Source organism: Manis javanica, chromosome 15 (assembly GCF_040802235.1).
Source record: "Manis javanica isolate MJ-LG chromosome 15, MJ_LKY, whole genome shotgun sequence".
NCBI classification, from domain to species: domain Eukaryota; kingdom Metazoa; phylum Chordata; class Mammalia; order Pholidota; family Manidae; genus Manis; species Manis javanica.
In genome coordinates this window covers 78,069,211-78,088,504 of record NC_133170.1, presented here as the reverse complement: position 1 = coordinate 78,088,504, position 19,294 = coordinate 78,069,211, and the positions used below count along the sequence as shown (strand labels likewise).

Here is a 19,294-nt window from a genome sequence, read left to right as displayed (position 1 = left end):
ATCCTGACAAGCCTCACTGACTCCCAGTGAGAACTGCTCTGCCTGGATGAGGGCTGGTCAGAGGTGAGACACCCTCAGCTAATGGACACACCCTTGTGGTTGTTCCTTGGCACATGACAATTCTTTCCCATGACCATCTGGTATTACCTGGAGACCCCCATCTCAGCATTATCATCACCATCACAGAGGACACTAAGGCCCCAATGGGGCAGCGGCCTGGCCAGGTCCGCAGCGAGCCAAAGGTGGAGGTGGGCCCAACAGCCCATCTAACCCACTGCCCCCTATGTCTGGGCTCAGATCCTGAGCCCCTGAACCCAAAAGAGGCAAGGTTGGCATGGGGAGAAATGGGGGGGGGACAGAAGAGGTTCAGCACAGGGGTGGAGAGCTCAGGCTTGATTCAGACCACCTGCGTCCAAGTCTTGTTCTGCCATCACTAGCTATCCTGGGAGAGCCATCTGGCCTCTCTGTGCCTCAGTTTTCTCATCTTCAAAATGGCCACATGACACCTCTCACCTCACAGGGTGGCGGCAAGTTCTCAGTCCAAGGACCTATACTCAGGTCGTGGCGCTCAGGAAAAGCAACGAGACCAGGGTGAGGGCCAGTTACCTGCTGGTGGACTCCCCATCCCTCAGGGGGTTGGGGATCTCCTCACATGCAGTCAGAAGGGCGGCTGCCAAACACACGGAGTAGGCTGCGCTGGAGCCGAGGCCAGCACCAGTGGGCAGCTCCGACCACACGGTGATGTCCAGGCTGGGCAGGGCCCTGAAACACAGCAGGAGCAGGGCAGGCAGTGAGGTGCCAACGCTGAAACACGGCCCAGGAATGGACGTGGGCAGGGCCCGACTCCAAGCAGTTAGCTTAGTTTGCTGAACTCAGGAAGATTTCCCAACCCCAAAAGCATCCCTACTGGACGGCAGAAACCCATGGTTAACAGACAACTTGAAAACGGGTGCCAGCATCATTTAACACGCTATACTCTCCAGCCAGAGCTCTTCCTAAAGTGCCTTGGGAACCACCAACCATTTCTCTGAACTCCTGCTTCTCCACAAGGGAAGCTCTTTCATGGCCCTGCTCAGGCTGGGCCGCACACGGGCTGGGCCCCCTGCCCAGGATGGTTCTGCTCCTCTTTACTCCCCCAGGGAAATTCCAACCCACCCTGCCAGGCCCTTCTCAAATGTCCCTTCCACTGTGCAGCTTCCCCTGGCACCCACAGAGGCCTTTCCAGCAAGCCCAGCATGTACTCTTTCATAACCTTTCCCCACCTTGTCATAGTGTGCTGTGTGTTCAAGGATGCCCCCCTACCCTACCCTGGGCTGGAGTTTCCCAGCTGCAGGTAATCCTGGCCTGCTCATGTTCACTGGAGAGCCTAGAATCACTGCCTCTTACTTTCCCCCAAGTGAGGACTGTCAAAGTTCGTGTTCTCTAACTCCCACTGAGTAATTCTCCCATTTTCCAAACAAAATTATAATACTAAATCTGCCTTTTCAAACTATTCATGCCTACCCCACCCAACTCAGGGGACTCCAAAATGCCTGCTGCTTCCGGAAGGGGACATGCCCCCCTCAAGGTGAAAATCGTGGCACTGGACAGCAAGTGTAGAGACATTTATGAATGTGTCCCCTGCACAGTGCCTGGCACCCGGTGCTCGCTTAACCGGTGTCTGCTGCACAGGTGAAGAGCTGCCTCTTGAGGTTTTCCCTTTGGGTTCTGGACAAAAAGTAATTTTTATAACTAACATATACCAAGATATGTGCCAGGCTCTGTGTCACTTAACCTCATAAGAGCTGTACAGGGTAGGTACTATTACTACCCCCATTTCGCAGATGAGGGCACTGAGGCTCAGGCCAGGGAAGAACTTCCAGCAAACTAGTAAGTGGCTGCCTTGGGGTTTGAACCAATATCTGACTCTCTGCCACAACATGACATGCCCCAACAGTACTGCTACCCTCATAGAGCTGGCTTCCAAAGGGCAAACAACCCAGATCTTATCTCAAGGGGTGAAGCAGACACAGGCCTTCTCTCTGCTGATCATGGAGTTTCCCTGGAGCCTGTGGAATGTGGAACAAGGATGTCTCTGCGGACATGGCACAGGAAGAGCCACACGGTGTATCCAAGAATGAAATACGGCTTTGGTTCTCCTGAACTGAAGAGGCCAGAGTTGTCGATGTTGGGTTAAGAATGCAAGCGTTGGTATTAAAGTGAGTTGATTTCTCAGCTCTGCCACTAACTGGCTGTGGCCCTAAGTGTACTGATCTGAGTACTCTCTGTTTCTCCCATTGCAAAATGAGGATAGTGCCTCTCACGTGCGGTGGTTGTGATCATTATTAAAAGCAGACCGTATATCAAGTGTCCAGCATGGTGGCCGGCACATGGTGACGGCCAATGGCTACTATCACTAGAAACCAGGAAGGGAGGGCGAGCATTCTCCAGCAGCCCAAACAACAGGAGCCCTAGCCCACTTGCCAGGAGAGACTGAACCAGGACTCCTCCCCAGACCACACACCCACCTCTGCTTCCGGCAGATGGACAGGTACAAGTACAGGAAGGCCAGCACAGCCAGGCCCTTGTGGTTGGCAGAGTCCTCGGGGAGGTCCGCCATCTCCTTCAGCTTCTCCACCTGCTCTGGGGTGGGCGTTGTGATGTCACCTGGCTCTATCACACAGGCAAAGAAGCGACATGGATAGGTGAGAGGGCCTCAGGGGCTTGGACAGTCACCAGAACACACAGAACTGTAGTTTGACTCCCACAAGTAGTCATGGGAATCAGACTCCAGATGCACATGGTCTGACCACCACTGCCAAGTCTGTCAGCGGCCTTCAGGCTTTAGAGGCTTTGTGGCCTTGAGCACATGGCAACCTCTTTGAACCTCAGTTTCCCTCCTTGGTAAAAAGGGACCACAGTACCTCTTCACAGGGTTGTCATGAAGATAAAGGTAAATAAGGTGCACAGAATCCCCAGAATGGCTCACAGGAAGTGCTTAGTTAACAGTTGTTTTAAAACACACACACACAAAGTGAACACTAGCTCCACTGCTCAAAGGCCTGGACCTCCACCGTACAAAACGAAAACCAAAGGCAGTATTACCTTATTCCCCAAATATTTTCCTCTCCCAAACACAATTAGCAAGAGCAGGACATTCAAATAAAACCAGTGAATGTGAAATATTGAGATTTGGGCAAGAGGCAAAGGCCAGGTAACAGTTTCTTTTCCAGGGCACAGAGGAGGCAGAACAAGTCGGACTGGCTTTTCTTTACAGAACACTCCCTGGGCCCCAGTCAAATTCTGAAGGGAACATAAAATAAACCGAGCTGGGTGTGCCTGTGTTAGGAAATTTTGGGGTGGGGCACCTATTAAGTACTGTGTTTTGACTGAATTAATGACACATTAAAGGTCAAAAAGTGTTCCTAGGGTTCTGTGATGGAGATGCAATGGTTTGTTAAGAGCCTAGGCTTTGGAGTTCATTAAGATCTGGGTCAGAATCCTCTCCGTATCACTGCCAAGCTGGGTGACTCAAGGGGTTTGGCCCCTAAATCTCAGTTTTTTCATCCATAAAATGGGGATGAATATCTCCACCTACAGCCAGAACAGTACTAACATACATAACACACTAGGTGAGTAACATTTTCATTGCATGAAAATGCCCTATAAATGCATACTGTGTTTATTTCTATTAGGAGGCAACCAAAGAACAATGAAGAAAAAGATAGCAAATCCTTGCAATCTAGCAGAAAACATGTCTTCAAAAGTCTCTGATTTCTGTCGCCTCCTTAGAAAGGTAACTAACAAGCCCCCCCACACAGGTACTGCTCCCAGCAGCACAGGCCTGCACCCACCTCTGATCCTGCCGGATCCTCACAGCAGGCCTCCCAGGCAACACAACTCTGCTCACCTAAGCTCAGAGGGTCAGGTGACCTGCCCGGGCCCACCCAGGCAGTCAGAAGTGGTGAGACATGTGTCACAACACCTGGCTGCTTCCATTTGTGCTACTTAGACATAAAAGCAGCAGCCAGTCCTTGGGGAACATTTCCAGCCTGGCTGGGCAGCTCTGTACGCCACGGAAAGCAAAGTCCAGGTTGTTCTGGATGGCTGTTTTCTGAGGCATGCTTCAAAGAAGTAGCCCTTAATTGAAGGTGTCCCTGGAATCACCCAGGGGACCTACTTCAAAATACACCTACCTGGACCCCTACCACCACTCCTGATTCTTAACAGGAGAGGGGCAGGGCAAGGAATCCATCTGTATTGCTAAGAACAACAAAAACCTCTCGAGGGGATCTCAAGGCGGGACGGGGTTGAAAATGATTGCTCAAAAATGGGGGTTTTCAACTGACTCCATCTCCTTACGGCAGTGAGAGTGGCTGAGTGGCTTGCTCTGGATTAATTCTCACGGGTGACAAGGGACAGTTCGGAAAACACCCCTAGAGGATTATCACCGGCCTGGCCTACGCTACCTAAGAAACACTTTTCCAAACCACGAGGCATCAGCCGAGGAGACAGCAAACTGAGAACAGAAAACACACTCCAGCTTCGAGGCAGGTGGTGACTCCGCTGATGAAAAAACGTGACCTGCTTCTGAGTGGACACAACATTCCCGATATTACCAAAAATGAGCATGGAGGTCTTTATTTATTGGCATGGAAAGAGAGTCCTGATATACCGAAGAAAACAAACTCCTACACATTTCGGAAGAGTTTATGTGGCCTGATCTGATTTTGGTTAAAAAATGTTATCTCCATATCCAAATCAATCTAGACACCTACAGAAAATAATCCAGAAGGATTAACACCAAAATGCTTACAGTTACCATGGGGGTGGAGCTGGGCTAGGGAAGACGGGTGGGCAGCGATAACAGATTAATTTTTTTTTACTAGCAATGTTTCAGTATTGACTGTATTTTCCAACAATAAGCAGGCTACTTTTATTTTTGATTAGTACAAAATGTCAAGACATTCTCCTTATTAAAACATCATAGAAGGACGGTTCCCTTTCTCCATTGCATGAACCTAAGGACCAGGGGTAACTGATCACCAATGTCAGTTGAATGTATGTAATCCCAGCCTTTTTTATGCACTTACAAACATACTGATACTTAGTTTCATTCCTCAGCATACGTGTTCTTTTGCATTTTTTTCACTCAGCAGTAAGCCTTGATGCTCTGTCCGCAACAGTCCACAGAGACCTAGTGCCTCACTTTATGTTTTTAAATTTTTAAAAATTATAAGTGCAACTAATTTTATGGGGTCAGGAGAGAAAACACCCCTAGAGTGGACGGCCTCTGGCTCCCTTGGGGACAGCCATCCTCTTTCAGGCCCCAGCCTCTTCCCACACCTGGTCCCTTCTCCTTGCACTTACCCAGAAAGCTTGTGCCCAGCAGCTGAAGCCTGGCCACATCCCAAACCCGCTTGATGCCAGTGTTTGGTAAGTTAAGGCCCACTTTCCCATTGCTGTGGGGCTGAAGTCGGAGGAATGTTCTCAAGTTCAAGGCCACAGCCAGTGCTACCTGTAGGATAAAGGGCAAAACCAATTAGCTCCCGGGGATGCAGGTGGGGGGAACGAGCATGGCTCCTGTCTTAGGAAAAAGAGAGGTCAGAGTCAGTGTGTGGAGAACAGAGAGCAAATTCTAGCATGCATAGGCCACTTCCACTCATGCCTTTGTCAGACGCTGCTAAGCAACATTGGCATGCTCTCCCACTAGGCCTGGCTACTAGCCACTACCAGTCAACCAGAAGTCAATATTTATTTATATCTGTCCTCTGAGTGTAAAACTTCAGAGGTTCTCAACACCAAGGAATGGTTTCCCCACAATGACCATGTTACAATCAAAGATAAGTATGTTAAGAACATAAAAAGTGACAGAGTGGAAGAATAGAAAAAGCATGAGCTTTGGGTTCAGACAGACTTAGGTTTATTCCTAGTTCTACCAAGATGTATGGGACCTTGGTGAGGTTACCAATCCTCTCCTAAGCCTCAACTTCAGTGTCCATAAAAATAGGATAATAAAGTTTAACCTCAAAAGGTAGAGATATTGAGATACATTAAATGAGCTAATGCATGTTTCAGACTCTGCTGGATCCTACTCATCTTCCCAGCTTCTAAACGTTGGACTACCCCATAGCTGGGCCCTCCAACCTCTTTTCTTCTCTCCTGAAGATCACTTCCTAGGTGATCCCATTTCACCTGCAAGACTTTACATATCATCTTTTTGCTATCTTACTGAGCGAGGCCAGAGATGCCCTTTAGTGGACATAAGACCTGACCTTTCCTTGCCTTGCAGAGGAGAAACAGACCTCTGCTCTGATATACTCCTAGGTTATGCCTCAAGGCTCCATTTTAGCTTCTTTTAAGGTTAGCATCAGGGAGAAGTGACGCCCAATCCTGGAAGGCTCTGGGGGCCTTTTACCTTGCCATGGACCACGGCATGCTCTCCATGGAGGATGACTTTCCCTGGAGCAGACACCAGCAGGGCTTCTGACAACATGGCTCCCAGGAATCCTGAAAGGGAAGCCAAAGAGAGGGTGGAAGGTCCCCAGATCTCAGAGAATGCTTAGGTCAAACTCATCATTCCAACCAAAAAGGCAGCTACCATTCAGCACTTGCTCTGTGCCCACAAGGCAGTGAATGCAGCTGTCAACTAGACATATTGGGAAGACGAGGGTTCAAATTGCAGCTCTCGCAACTCCCTGGTGATACCATCTCGGCTCTCCCTCAAAAGGCTATGCCTCGGTTTCCTCATATGTTATAAGGCGACAATAACTGTACCCACCTCAGAAGGTTTTGGAAAGACAAATTAATGCAAGAGAAACAGTGTCTGACATATAATCATTCTATTACTGATAGCTATTTACTACTGGCTCTGTTCTTGGTTCCAGCTTATATTATTACTACTACAAAAGGTAAAAAATCAAATGAAATCATGGACCAGAAAGAACACCTTCCCGGACAGTTGGGCTGTTTCCAAAGTGTCACAATTAGAAACAGCCTGCAGAAAACCACTGCCACACCCTTTTTTGCACACTTACGCGAGGACCTCTGCAACATGAGTCCTAGAAAACAGTCCTAGCAGTCCCCCTGCTGGGTCTAAGGGTGTGCGCACTTCTGGTTTTTATACATAATTCAGTTACCACCCATTAAGGATTTGCGTGCATTTCCTCAACGCAGTAACACCTAAACAGCACTGTGAGCTAAGTACTATCGTGATCCCGGTCTCTTCGGCTGGGAAACTGAGGCTCGAAGCGAGGAACCTATTGCTTGTCCGAAACTCACAATCACCGCCGTTAGATTCGAGGTCGCTGACCCCTCAACATGGAGTCTCAAGAGTTGGAGAAACTGAGCCAGGGCAGCCGGAAGCCCGCCCGGGGTCGCCAGGGGTCGCCCTGGGTCGCGGCTTCGTACCTCGCACCACCCGGCCCCGCGATGACAGCCTCTCTCCTACTGACACAGCAACTCTACGCGACAGCCGGAGTAGCTCCAGGACTTGATAGCCAAGAGCTGGAGCCACGGGAGCAGGTGGCAGCTTCCTTCCATCCAGCCAATCAGAGTGCGCAAACCCTTTACCAATTGGCTTGAGCATTGGCCAATAGGAATTGCAACCAAGCCGCCACTGGTTTCCCCGCCCAGCTCCTCCCATGAACCGATGGAAAATAAGCCTCTGGGACTGTCCCTCCCTCGGGCGAGAGCCACGGGCCAATGGAAAATGGTGGTTGAGAGGTGGTGCGGCCGGCGGTAGGTGGAGTCTCCACGGGACCCGGACGGGAGCCGGGCGGGGTCAACCCTGACGCGCGACGCAGTGCATGGCTGTGTGGGGCCTCGGAGGCCACCTTGCCCTGCGCGGGTGCCTCGGCGCCGGCAGGCTACTATATCCCCGTCTGCAGAGCCGCGGCCCCCAGGGCGTGGAAGACGGGGACAGGTGAGTTCCTGGTTGGGAGGGTAACTCAGACACCTGCCGTGAAGTGTGGTATCGTCGCCACGGTTACGTCACACCCGTTAGGTCACTGCAGCAACGGCCAGGTGACGTCCTCGCCCAATCCTGTCGTCATCATGGCAACATCGCTGCCGTGGAAGCCAGATACCGAGATATCTTTGCACTGGACAAGTCCAGACGAAGCCCAGCTGTCACCCATAAGGGCAGGGCATATCCCATGTGGCCAGGAGGGGCCTCGTTCAGATTTTGACCTGTCTTCAAAACAGTTTATACTTTAAGACACAGAGGCACCAGCATGATCTAAAGATGGCTGTCATCATAGACCCTGACACTTCCACCACCTTCCCAGACCTGCAGAGTACCAGAATAATGGATTAATGTATCTCATAGATCCAGTAACTTAACCTCCGAATAACTTTGTAATGTCTTATTTTAATGTTGAAGTCTGTATTAAAGGTATTATGTAACTATTTGAAAATGCCAGTTTTCAATCCCCGTTTTGGCAATTCTTCATTTCTGAGTATACTTGAAGCTTCAAAGAATGGAAATAGCCCAAGTACTTTTCCGTTCGAGAGACCCTGACTTGGTGGAGGAGAGGGTAAGAGTTTCTGAAGGGTAGCAGGTTAACAGTTTGGGATCAGAAGTAAGATGTCTGGGCATGACTTCCAGCCCTACCTCTTCCTGCCTGGGTGACCTAGGAATGTTGAGTCTCATCCTGTTAGCTACAGTTTCCTCAACAGTAAAATGAAGGTCATACGTGTGCCTACCTTTGGGGCTGAGAGATGATTCCAGGGATAATTCCAGGAGATAAAGATGGTAGTCCAGTTAGTACAGTGCAGGGACTATGGAAAGTGATCGATAAATTCTTTCATTGAATATTTAGTGCACATCTGCCTTGAGCAGTGCACTATATCAGCTGCTGTGGAGATGTGGATATGGGCGAGACAGAGCTTGCCCACAAAGGGCTTAAAACTAAGTGAGATGGATGGGAAAGGTGTCAGGTCCAAGCACGGAGGAGGGGTGCTAAGTGCTACCTCAGACTACAGCAGGCTATGACCTGTTGAAGGAGGAGCTTCATTGTGCAAGCCACCCCCACTCACCATCTCTTGATGTCTATTTCTCATTAGGCCACAGATTTCCTCGAAGACACCCAAGATACCCAAGATTTATACCAAAACCGGAGACAAAGGTAGGGTGGGATCAGGTGAAAAAAGCAAAGAAAGACATGGCAGACTGCCTTTTAAAGTTCTTCGAAATTCTTTACAGCCATTAAAAAGTATGTGACAGATCTCAGTATACATCACCAAAATGTGGTGTGAAATGAAAGATGCCCAAGATATAGTAAGTGATGACAAAAGCAAATTGTAGAACAATCCAAATAATCAGAACCTATTTGGAGAAAATTGTGTATGTGTGTATATATATGTGTGTGATCAGATGTGCACAGAATAGTCTGAAAGGTTCTCTATTGGACTATTACCCGGGAGAGAGGTTGAGCTGTGGGACAGGGGAATGAACAGAAGGGCTTTTGTTGCCTGTATATGCTTTTCTATTCTGTTACTTTTTATTATGAGCATATATTACTTTGGCAATTTAAACAATACAAGTACATAATGTACCCAAAAAAGTAAGATATAGAAGAATATATCAGGAGATGTATTTTTCTAAAGTTTAAAACCATGCAGGTCACTAGTATATATTGTTTCTTGGATATATACTTAAGTGGTAAAAGTATAAAAACACACGTAGGATGTATTTAATGTCATTGAGCTATATACTAAAAATAACTAAAATGGTAAATTTTATGTATATGTTACCACAATAAAATAAAAGAAAATATGCATAGGCGTGACAAACAGAAGGTAGTGTTGATGCCCTCCATCCAAAGACCTCCAGAGATTATCTGGTCAGATAAAGTTGGCTCATTACAGCCAGGGAGATGGCACACCATGGGAACAGTGCAGCAGCTCAGAGGGTGTTGGAAAGGACTTACAGGAGTGGGCTTGCATTAGGGGATTTGGGGAGAGTTCAAGGAAGTGGGGCTTTGCTCTGGATTAGATGCTGTCAGGAAGCTGGGCTAATTCTGTAATTGGGAATCTTAATCACTTTTATCTAGGAGGTGGGCGGGACAAGGAGAGACTAAAGCTGTAATTGATGAAGCAGCAGCAGCCACTCACATTAACCAGGAAAGGGGGATGTTATGTCGTTTTTATAGTTTGGACAGTGTTGTGGGCTCAGATTATGATTATGGAGTGGCCTTGATTCGTCATGGTCACAGATAGAGTCGCTTGTGTGATGATCTGTGAAGTCATTCAAGTTCAGCAGCACCTGGCAGCCCCATAGCCTTCTGACTAGTTCTAGGCCAGCTCCTGGGCTGTCAGGAGGAGGTTTTCTATTTCTCAGTGGTTGGGAGAGAAAGGTGAGAAATGTGAGCTAGGGAGAGATATAGAGGACTTTGATGTTATGTGAGATATAATCATAATGTGTACATATATTACATATATCTTTTGTTATCTCGTTAGGAGGATGGTTATTACATGACTGTTAAGTTTAAAATGAAAGCATATCAGGAAACAAGTGAGCATAATGGTTACCCTTGAGGGGGTAGAGACGGAAAGGGGGTGCATGGGAGCCTATGGGTGCTGGTCATATTCTGTTTCTTGGTGTGGGCTCTGGTCACTGAGGTATATTCAGTTGGCAGAAATTCATCAACTTGTACTCTTATGATTTGAGTGCCTTAATGTGTATATGTTATGCTTCAATTGGAAAGTTTTTTTAAAAGAGTATATTGGAGGAAAAATTCTTAATTTGGGCTGCTAAATGTTCTTTCACAGGGTTTTCTAGCACTTTCACTGGAGAAAGGAGACCCAAAGACAACCAAGTGTTTGAAGCTTTGGGAACTACAGATGAATTAAGTTCAGCTATTGGGTAAGGAGACAGGATTGGCCTTGATGTTGAATTTGAATTGGGCATTAGTAAATGTAGTAAATGTGAAGCTCTTGAGAGTATTGGCTAGCCCTGTGGACTGCCAGCCTTCAATGAACCTGCCTTGGCCTGGAAGCACAGGGCATCTGGTCAGCCCCACAAGGCTGCTGGGCTGCAGACGCCATTCCCTCTGGCCTGTCTGCCTCTGCCGTCATTTGTCCCTTGTGGTGTGAAGTTGCCTGACCCCTCCATCCCTGGCTCCTCTCAATATTCAGTTAAGTATGTGTGTGCCACTGAGGCACACATTTCAGTTGAAAGAGGTAAGTTGAGCACAGTACACAGGACATTAGATGTGATCCCTTTTGTGAGTCTTGTGCTTTAAATAACTATATCCACAGCCAGAGTTTAGAAGGTGAACTCAGGGAAATAGTCAGGATTGGCCAGGCTGTGCTGAGGAACAAAAGCCCCCAAATCCCATGGCTTATGGTATAGTTCTTGCTCTTTCTTCAAGCCCGTCATGGGTTGAATGTGTTTCTGCTCCATGTGACATCATTCTGGGGCCCAGGCTGATAGCCTCTGTCTAGAACAATATCAGCAATTGTGGCAGAGAGAGAAGAGATCATGCATGCTAAAGCTCATAGAAGTTTCCACAAAGGGACACATCACATCTGCTCACATTTCATTGTCTAGTCCCAGTCACACAGACACACCCGATAAGGGAGACAGTCTGCCAGCAGAGTAGAGAAGGCAGACCCTTGGTGTGTGTAGGAAGGTGTGTGTGGAGCCGGAGGAAGGTGCGTTCGGGCATCAGCTGCTGAGAATTAGTAAACCAGCAACCATCACCTCTCAGTCGATGTGGGGCAGGAGACTGGGGACACCTCAGTTGTGGATTCTTCCTTTGTCAGGTACTGATTGAGCATCTCCATGTGCCAGCCCCTGCTAAGTAAAGAGCCTCAGCCCTGCCTTCAAGGGGCCTGAGTCGGCAGGGTCAGGGCTGGGCAGACACTAGCGGGGCAATGGCAGGTGGTGGAGCTGGGATGGAGCAAGCACCAAGGGGGGCCTGCTACTGGCCTGCAGTCAGGAACATCCTCAGGGAGCGGATACTCTCGCGCACCTACTCTGTGCCGGGCATGAGGACACTGCTGTGAGAAGACACACCGCATCCCGGCCCAGCCAGCCCTTCCCTGCAGTCCAGAGGGGAAGACCACACCACATAGTTCTACCTGTAAGACAGGCTGGGAAGATGCCCTCCCTGGTTTTCTTTGCCCTTTCAAAGCTATTTTCCACCCTTCGTTGCCTCTGTGCTCAGGGGGCTGGCCTTTATCACCTGGTGAGTCTTCCATCTGCTGCCCTGTCCTCTGGCTCATGGGCAGGTCTGGCCTTGGGAGGCATCAGCAGGAGATCAGACAGTGGGTGGGGGGAGGTGTGGGAGCATTTACTGCCCTGGTCCCCAGCTGTGTGTGGCTCTGGCACTGGCTGGGATCTCTACCTGCTCTTGGCTAAGCTGCATGGCTCCCAGAGGGGGCCCCCACCAAGAATCCAGCTCTCCAGGATCCATAACACCTTTGACCCCGACTCCCTTGCTCCTTCAGGCTTTTGCTAACTTTTGCCAACTTTTGTCAACTTTTGTCAACTTTTGCCATCCATTGCCAGTTTCTGTAACTCTTCCACACTGTCAGTAGTCCTGTCACAAAGCTTTCCTCTGGAAACCCTTTGGATGCACCACTGTCTGTTTCCTGCCAGGGCCCTGACTGGCACAGAAAGGGAGTGCAGAGCTCTGCAGGAGGTGGAGCCAGGGTCCCAGTTGGCATCTACAGCACTTTGCTTTCCCCGCATCCCCTGCAGTGCCAGGGAACTCTTACTCAGCCTTCAAAGCCCCACCTCCAGCTTCACTTCCTCCAGGAAGCCTTCCCTGAGCCCTAGCTGAGGCTATTTCCCAAGACTTGCACCCTTCAGGTCACTGACCTCAGTTTGAAGCATCACATTCAGTCATGTGATCCCATTCACGGCTCCCTGTCCTGTTGAACAGAGCATGTATCACTTTTGCTCACCACTGAATTGCCTGGGCCTAGCCAGAGCAGGCTCTGAAAAAGGAATTGACCAGATGAGTTAATGAGTATAAGAAAAGGCATTTTGAGAAGCAAACACCCCTAACCAGAGAGATAGAAGGTTATGATGTTCTTATTGTCAATAAGAAAAACAACACCAGGGCTGTTAAGTTAGCTAAGTGACTTACCCCTGAGAATCTATTGTCTTACAAGAAGACAGAACCTTGGGGACATTACATTAGAGGCAAATTCTTTCATGTCTCTTCCTAGGTTTGCTATGGAATTCATCACAGAAAAGGGCCACCCATTTGCTGAAGAGCTTCAGAAAGTGAGTAACAGCATCTGTCTCCAAGTTAGGATTTGTTATCCCTGAGGTGGCTGTAACTGGATTTGGCATCTGACGATCACCTCCTCTCTCTGTGGCCTGAGGCTAGTCACTCTCCCTCTGTGAGTCTCAATTTCTTCACCTATAAAATGGGGACATAGAGAAATGATCCTGTACAGGCAAGCAGTGACCATGGTACTGGAGAGGGAAATGTAAAGCGCTGTGGCCTCAAACTGGGCGGTTCTGCCTCCCAAAGGACACTGCGCAATGACTGGAGTTGTTTTTGGTTGTCATAACTGGAAGTAGGGGTGCTCTCCCCACCCCACCTTCCCCACAACCCCTATCCTGCTGGGCACAAAGTCAGAGGTGGTCATTTGTCATGCAGGGCCTGGTGTTCTTTCAGGAGAGCTTAGCAGGCCACCTCTGTTCCAAGCAAGCCTGTTCCATCCTATCCCTCATGGGGTAGAGCACGGGCCTTACCCAGTCATGCATCCTGCCCCAGAACACTCCACACACCTCAGCTGAACATGTTCTCATACATCTTTATCCTTTATGGTTTAGAAAGCACTGTCACATTTGGGCTCTTGGCCTAATTGTTACAGTTTAGGAAACCAAAGCTGTCAGTTTAGAGCAAAGAAAAAGACTGCACAGGGCCCAGGTGTGTGGGAGATGAGGATTGGGGTGACCATCACTGGGCACTTGACTCTCACTGTATGTGTAACTCAGAATTCCCAAAGGAACCAAGCGCCCTCTCCAGAGGGCTGGTGTCCAATGCAGACATGCTGAAGGTTCAGACACAGTTTGCTATTTAGCCTTTACATGCAAGCTAATTAAAGGTTCTAACAGTCCCCAATAGGCCAGCCGCTGCGTGCCTTGCCAGTGTGTCAGGTGGCACCTCTGCACGTGGACACCTGTCATTGCTACTTGGCCCACCACGAGTAGATCCATTTGTACCTTCTGTTGCTTCCCAGATTCAGTGCTTGCTGCAGGACATCGGCTCTGCCCTGGCGACCCCGCAGTCCTCGGCCAGGGAGGCCCACTTAAGTAATTCTCTCTGTGAACCTGCTGAGTGTGCTTTTGGGGGCCTGGGATGGGGCTCTCTCCTGGGCATCACCTGGGACCCCTGTCAGCCTGGCCCATAGACCCTGGGCAAGAAGGTACCCTCTGAGCCAGCGGAAGTGGTTTGCAGGGACCCAGGTGGAAGGCATGTGGGGGTCTGTTCTGTGACAGTCTGGTGGGTTATGTGTCTCATGGAAGTGTCCTTCTGCCCCTTGACTCCTCAGAACACACTGCATTCAAGGCAGGGCCCATTCTGGAGCTGGAGCAGTGGATCGACAAGTACTCCAGCCAGCTCCCTCCTCTCACCACTTTTATCCTGCCTGTAGGTACTGGGTAGCCTCAGCCTGGGGCCAAATGTATTGACAGAAACACACGGGTGTTGAATAAGTACCCCCCCTTTAATTTTTAACAGTGATGGGAATCTCCCGCTGTGCCCCAAGTCCCCTTCAAATACCCTCACTTTCCCTCCCTAACCCTGCCCACTTTGGAGGGGGGTGCCCAGTGGGTGCGCTGAGCAGGGCGCCCTGGAGGCAGAACACTGCCCATTGCAGGGCAGGTCCCGCGTATTTGTCCATCCAAAGGGCTCCCGCTGCAGTGGGCACAGCTGCCCACCCCTCTGCCCCAGCCAAGGCTACTTCTCTTTCAGTCTGGAGGCAAGAGCAGCTCCGCCCTGCATTTCTGTCGGGCTGTGTGCCGCCGAGCAGAGAGACGGTAAGGGGGCGGGGCGAGGGGAGGGGCCGACGGGGGCGGGGTCAGCTCCGTGCTGTCCAGCCACTCCTGGACCGTCGTCCACCGTCACGGTGCCCGGTGGACGCTAGGCGAGACCAGGCTCTTGTCCTCGGTGCCCTACACTGTAGAGGGCAACGAATGATCTGTGACCACATGACAGATGATGTGACTACACATCAAGATCAGGGCTTATGGAGAGACGCAATTACAGGTGAACAGGTCAGGGGAGGTCCTAGTGGGTCTAGCTGATTATTTATTACACTCAATGTGGTATGAAAGTCAAAGGAGTATTAACGGAAAATTCTCCCTCCCCTGTGCCCCAGCGCCCCCCATCCTGGGGGTGAATGTAAATGCAGTGACATGAGGTGAGCACCCCTTATTGGGAGAAGGGCTGTGAGAGGGGCATGGGCACGGGGGAGGGTCCCTCCATGCTGTATGAGCCAGCTGCTGAAAGATTAGGGGGGCAGGGTGTGTTGAACAGTGTCCAGGACAAGGGGGCAGCAAGGGCAGAGGTGGCAGTCTGCACTGAAAGGACAGAGGAAGCTGTGTCTGGATCCCCGTGTGGGGCACGATGAGGCCAGGGGCTGAGCCCAGGCGAGGCTCAGCAGGGCCTCTAGGCCCAGAAGGTCTGCCTTCATTCTGAGAGTGACAGAAAGCTGTTGGCGGGTTTTAGGCCATGGGGTGACATGAAAAGACCCTGCTGGCTGCTGGGTAGAGAAGGCCCAGAGGGACCTGCATGGTTGGTGATGCCCAGGTGGAAGCTGTCAGTAGACAAGCCACCTGCTGCCCAACACCCCTAACTCAAAGTCAGGGGAAAGAAGGACCCTCTAAAGCTACTGGCAGCCTTTTAAGGAAACTTTAAATCAGTTATTACAGAATCTCAATCTACAGCACTCATAGACCAGGCTGCCCCCCAGCTTTACAGAAAAATGGAAGTAAAGCCTTACTTTTATATAACAGGTAGGGCTGTGCCAGGCACCTTATATTCATTATTTCATTGATTCCTCGTGATAACCTTAGGAGAGCAATGATGGCAGCCCCAGTTATAGGAGACAGGAATTTGAGGCTCAGAGAGGTGACATTATGACCAGGGCCACCCACATGGTCTGACAAAGCCCAGGTCTGTCTGGTCTAGACCTGAGCTCTGTCCAGAGCCCCATGTTATAAAGGCTTCCTTCTTCATGAAAGGCTCTTGGGCCCAAGTGGTTCCCAAAGGGATCCTGGGTAAGAGTGAGCCTTGGCTTCAAAAGAGAGAAACAGTCATTTGTACAAAGCCATCCATATAAACAGTGGTCATAACAGCAAAAAACTGGAGACAACTCAAAGGCCTAACTGTGGAATAGCCAAGCAGAGGCTGGGTCCTTAGTACCCCAGGCAGGGAGGTGGAGGCAAGCACATGGGACCCTGAAGGTGGAAAGCTCCTTGGGCAGGGACTTGGGTTTGGGGAGCACCTGCCAGCAAGGGTTATGTAGCCGAGGGTAGGTGCCTGAAGGGCACAGCAAGGGCCTGCCATGTCGCTGCTCAGCAGCCAGCACTCTACTGTCTGGAGGGTCTGTGCACAGACTGCCAGGAGCCCCAGGGCAAGCTGCAGTGCGCTGTCAGGTGCTACCTTTGGACACAGCCCTGGGTCCCATGGTGTGCCCATCCCGTGATGCTCTGTTTCCTGCCTTTCCAGCGTGGTGCCTCTTGTCCAGATGGGTGAGACGGACACAAACGTGGCCAAATTCTTAAACAGGTACTTTGATGGAACTGGGAGAGTCTCTCACATCTGAAAAACTAGGCACATTGTGGGAAGTAACAACACACGGGCCTCCTGCACTCATTCATTCCTTTTGTACTCACTGAGGATCCGCTATGTGCCAGGCAGGGGGACATAGCTGAGGGCAATGCAGGTACCATCCCTGTCCCTCCTAGTGAGCTGAAGGTCTTGGGAGAGGTTGCTATAAAGCGTAAGGACAGATGACAGCATGGGAGCAAGGGGCTCACTTGGAGGCTGGGTGACCTGGGAGGCCTCATAAGGTACTGTGGCTGTGACTTACCAGGGAGCCCAGGCAGGAGTCAGGCCCCCTCAGGCCCCCTCCCTGCACGGCGGTGTGGCAGTGTGAGCTGAGAGGAGACAGCCCTGCAAAGCCAGCTCAGACCACACGGGCCCAGAGCCCTGGCGCAGGACCCAGCAGCTGGGCTGGAGGAGGGAGGCTCCTGTAACCTCGTGGTCAGCCTCTGCAGCAGGGCTGTGGCTCGGTTGGCCTGCTTTGCTGGACTTGGCTCCAGCCTTGGCTCCAGCAGCTCGTGTGGGCAAGGCCAGGAGCTGAGGGACCCCTGGCAGCTGTCCCGGGTGTTCAGAAAGTGACCTCATAGCTGGCATGTGGCCCGTTAACTGGGGTCACTCCTCCCACTGTGCTTTCACGGGACCTGACCTGCTCCTTTCCTCCTGGGAGGGGACTGGGGCCCATGGAGATTGGGGAATGTTCCATTATTACCGAAGCAGCAACCCCTGGTCCTGTAGTGTATGGGCCAAGTCAGTTCATTCCCTCAGCAAATAAGGCATCGGTGAGCAGCTGAGAATCAAGCATGTCAGCCCCCCACCCCAGAAGGGGGAGACAGCCAGGGGAGAATCTCTCCCACTGTCCCTCCTCAGACAGCCAGGTGTGAGGAGGAGGGAGACCTAATCCCAGCGGGGGTGTGGGCCAGGGACCCACAGGACCTGGTGTGGAGCTGGCCTCGGGGGGTAGGGTTGGGGCAGGGAGAGATGGAAGACAGTGGGGGTGAGTGCTCGGCATGAAAAGAAGGAAGAGTGTAGGACAGCCAAGAGGCGGGGCTTCGCGAGCTCACTGCAGGCCCCTTCGAGGCAGGCATCTCCTCTTCTATTTCTCTCTACCCTCACCTGTGCCCTGACACCCCATCACTAGTGGTTCAAAGACACAAGGGAGAGGGAACCAGGGTCAAGCCACTAGAATATTCTAGGCCAGTGCTTCTAAATGGGACACGTGGCAAAGTCTGGAGACGAGTTTGGTTGTTACAGCTGGGTGGGGCTGCTCCTGGCATCGAATGGGTGGAGGCCAGGCATGCCGCTCATTGTCCTACACTGCATGTAACAGACCCTCTACCCTACCATGATTATCCAGCCACCAAGAATGGTCCTGAAGGTTGTAGTGCCATGGTTGAGAACCCTGCTGTGAGACCCCTCTAATCAAAGCAGGGTCTCTTGGGTGCAGTTTAGACCTGCTGAATCCCAGGCCTTGCCCACCCCACCCAAATCAGAATCTGCATGCCACTGGGGTCCCCAAGTGACTTGTGTGCATGCTTCAGTTGGGGAGGCACCAGTCCTGGTCACTGGAAGGGGCAGAAACCAGCCCAGGGAGTGGCCTAAAGTCACCAGCCCTGTGAGATCAGGTGGTAGCAGCCTTGTCCTACAGGAACCATGGGCCCTGGTGCCAGAGTTGGGCGCTTGGCTCTCACAGAAACTGGCCCTGAGTGTCATCCATCAAGCCCAAGTTGGCCGAGCAGCCGCTGTCATGTCCGTTGCTTCTCGGGCATGTGATCTATATTTCCTCCTCGAAGGCTAATATGGGAAGGACTCAGTTAGCATTGATCTCTCATTTCAAATCCTTCCTTTTGCTTCTCTGTGCCCCTCCAGACTCAGTGACTATCTCTTCACGGTAGCCAGATACGCAGCCATGAAGGAGGGGAATCAAGAAAAAATATACAAGAAAAATGACCCGTCAGGCCAAGCCTGAGGTGCTTGGAAATAATGGAAGGGGGGAGCTTTGTGGACCCCACCCGCTGGCACCATGGTGACAAGTGAAGAGAAGAGCTTGTGCTTTGAGTCCTAGTTCCTGGAGCTGTCACCCAGCGGGGGCTAGAAGCTGCTCTTGCCCAGACTGGGCTTCCTGTCAGACCCCCTGCCACCTCTCTCAAGGAGCCTGGTTGTTGGACGATTCTGCCCCAACCCTGCGGATCTCCTTGGTCTTGGTAGTGGGGATGAATTCAATATTGCAGAAAAGGGAAGTGAAATGCTGCAAATAAAGCCACGTGGGAAAAAGTAAAGTGGGAAAAGCTTGAGCTGTGAGTGTGTGTGAGACAGAGAGAGAGAGAGTCATCGCGCCCTTCCACTGCCAGCTTAGGCTGGGCACAGATTTGGGATGGTAACAGTGGCCCTTGGAAATGTAATTGTGATTTACCTGCGCCAAAGGGGCTTCAAACGTCCTTTACAGTGGGAAGGCAGACAGGATTTGGAAGTTCAGTTACCTCTGCGCCACCCATCACCACCTAAATGTGGGGGGAGGACAG

General features: G+C 50.8%; 2 protein-coding genes across 6 annotated transcripts in view; one reads left to right on the top strand and one right to left on the bottom strand.

Annotated features, from left to right (window-relative positions):
• MVK (mevalonate kinase) overlaps positions 1-7,546 on the bottom strand; it is a 66,380-nt gene extending 58,834 nt beyond the window's left edge. For 4 of the 5 annotated variants that reach the window (XM_073222520.1, XM_073222517.1, XM_073222519.1 and 1 more), the window contains exons 1-5: positions 7,390-7,546; positions 6,398-6,489; positions 5,350-5,497; positions 2,508-2,652; positions 607-762 (exon numbers count right to left, since the gene is read on the bottom strand). In XM_073222520.1, coding sequence (XP_073078621.1) covers positions 607-762; positions 2,508-2,652; positions 5,350-5,497; positions 6,398-6,475 — 527 coding nt within the window. In that variant the 5' untranslated portion in view covers positions 6,476-6,489; positions 7,390-7,546. The remainder of the gene's footprint in view (positions 1-606; positions 763-2,507; positions 2,653-5,349; positions 5,498-6,397; positions 6,490-7,389) is intronic. The other variant, XM_017664889.3, reaches the window with a different exon arrangement.
• Positions 7,547-7,736: 190 nt separating this feature from the next.
• On the top strand, positions 7,737-19,051 carry MMAB (metabolism of cobalamin associated B). Its single transcript, XM_017664892.3, has 9 exons — positions 7,737-7,903; positions 9,046-9,107; positions 10,753-10,846; positions 13,162-13,219; positions 14,188-14,260; positions 14,500-14,597; positions 14,922-14,986; positions 16,680-16,739; positions 18,642-19,051. The coding sequence occupies exons 1-9, from the start codon at positions 7,788-7,790 to the stop codon at positions 18,739-18,741; spliced, it is 726 nt and encodes a 241-aa protein (XP_017520381.3). The 5' UTR covers positions 7,737-7,787; the 3' UTR covers positions 18,742-19,051.
• The last annotated feature ends 243 nt before the right edge of the window (positions 19,052-19,294 follow it).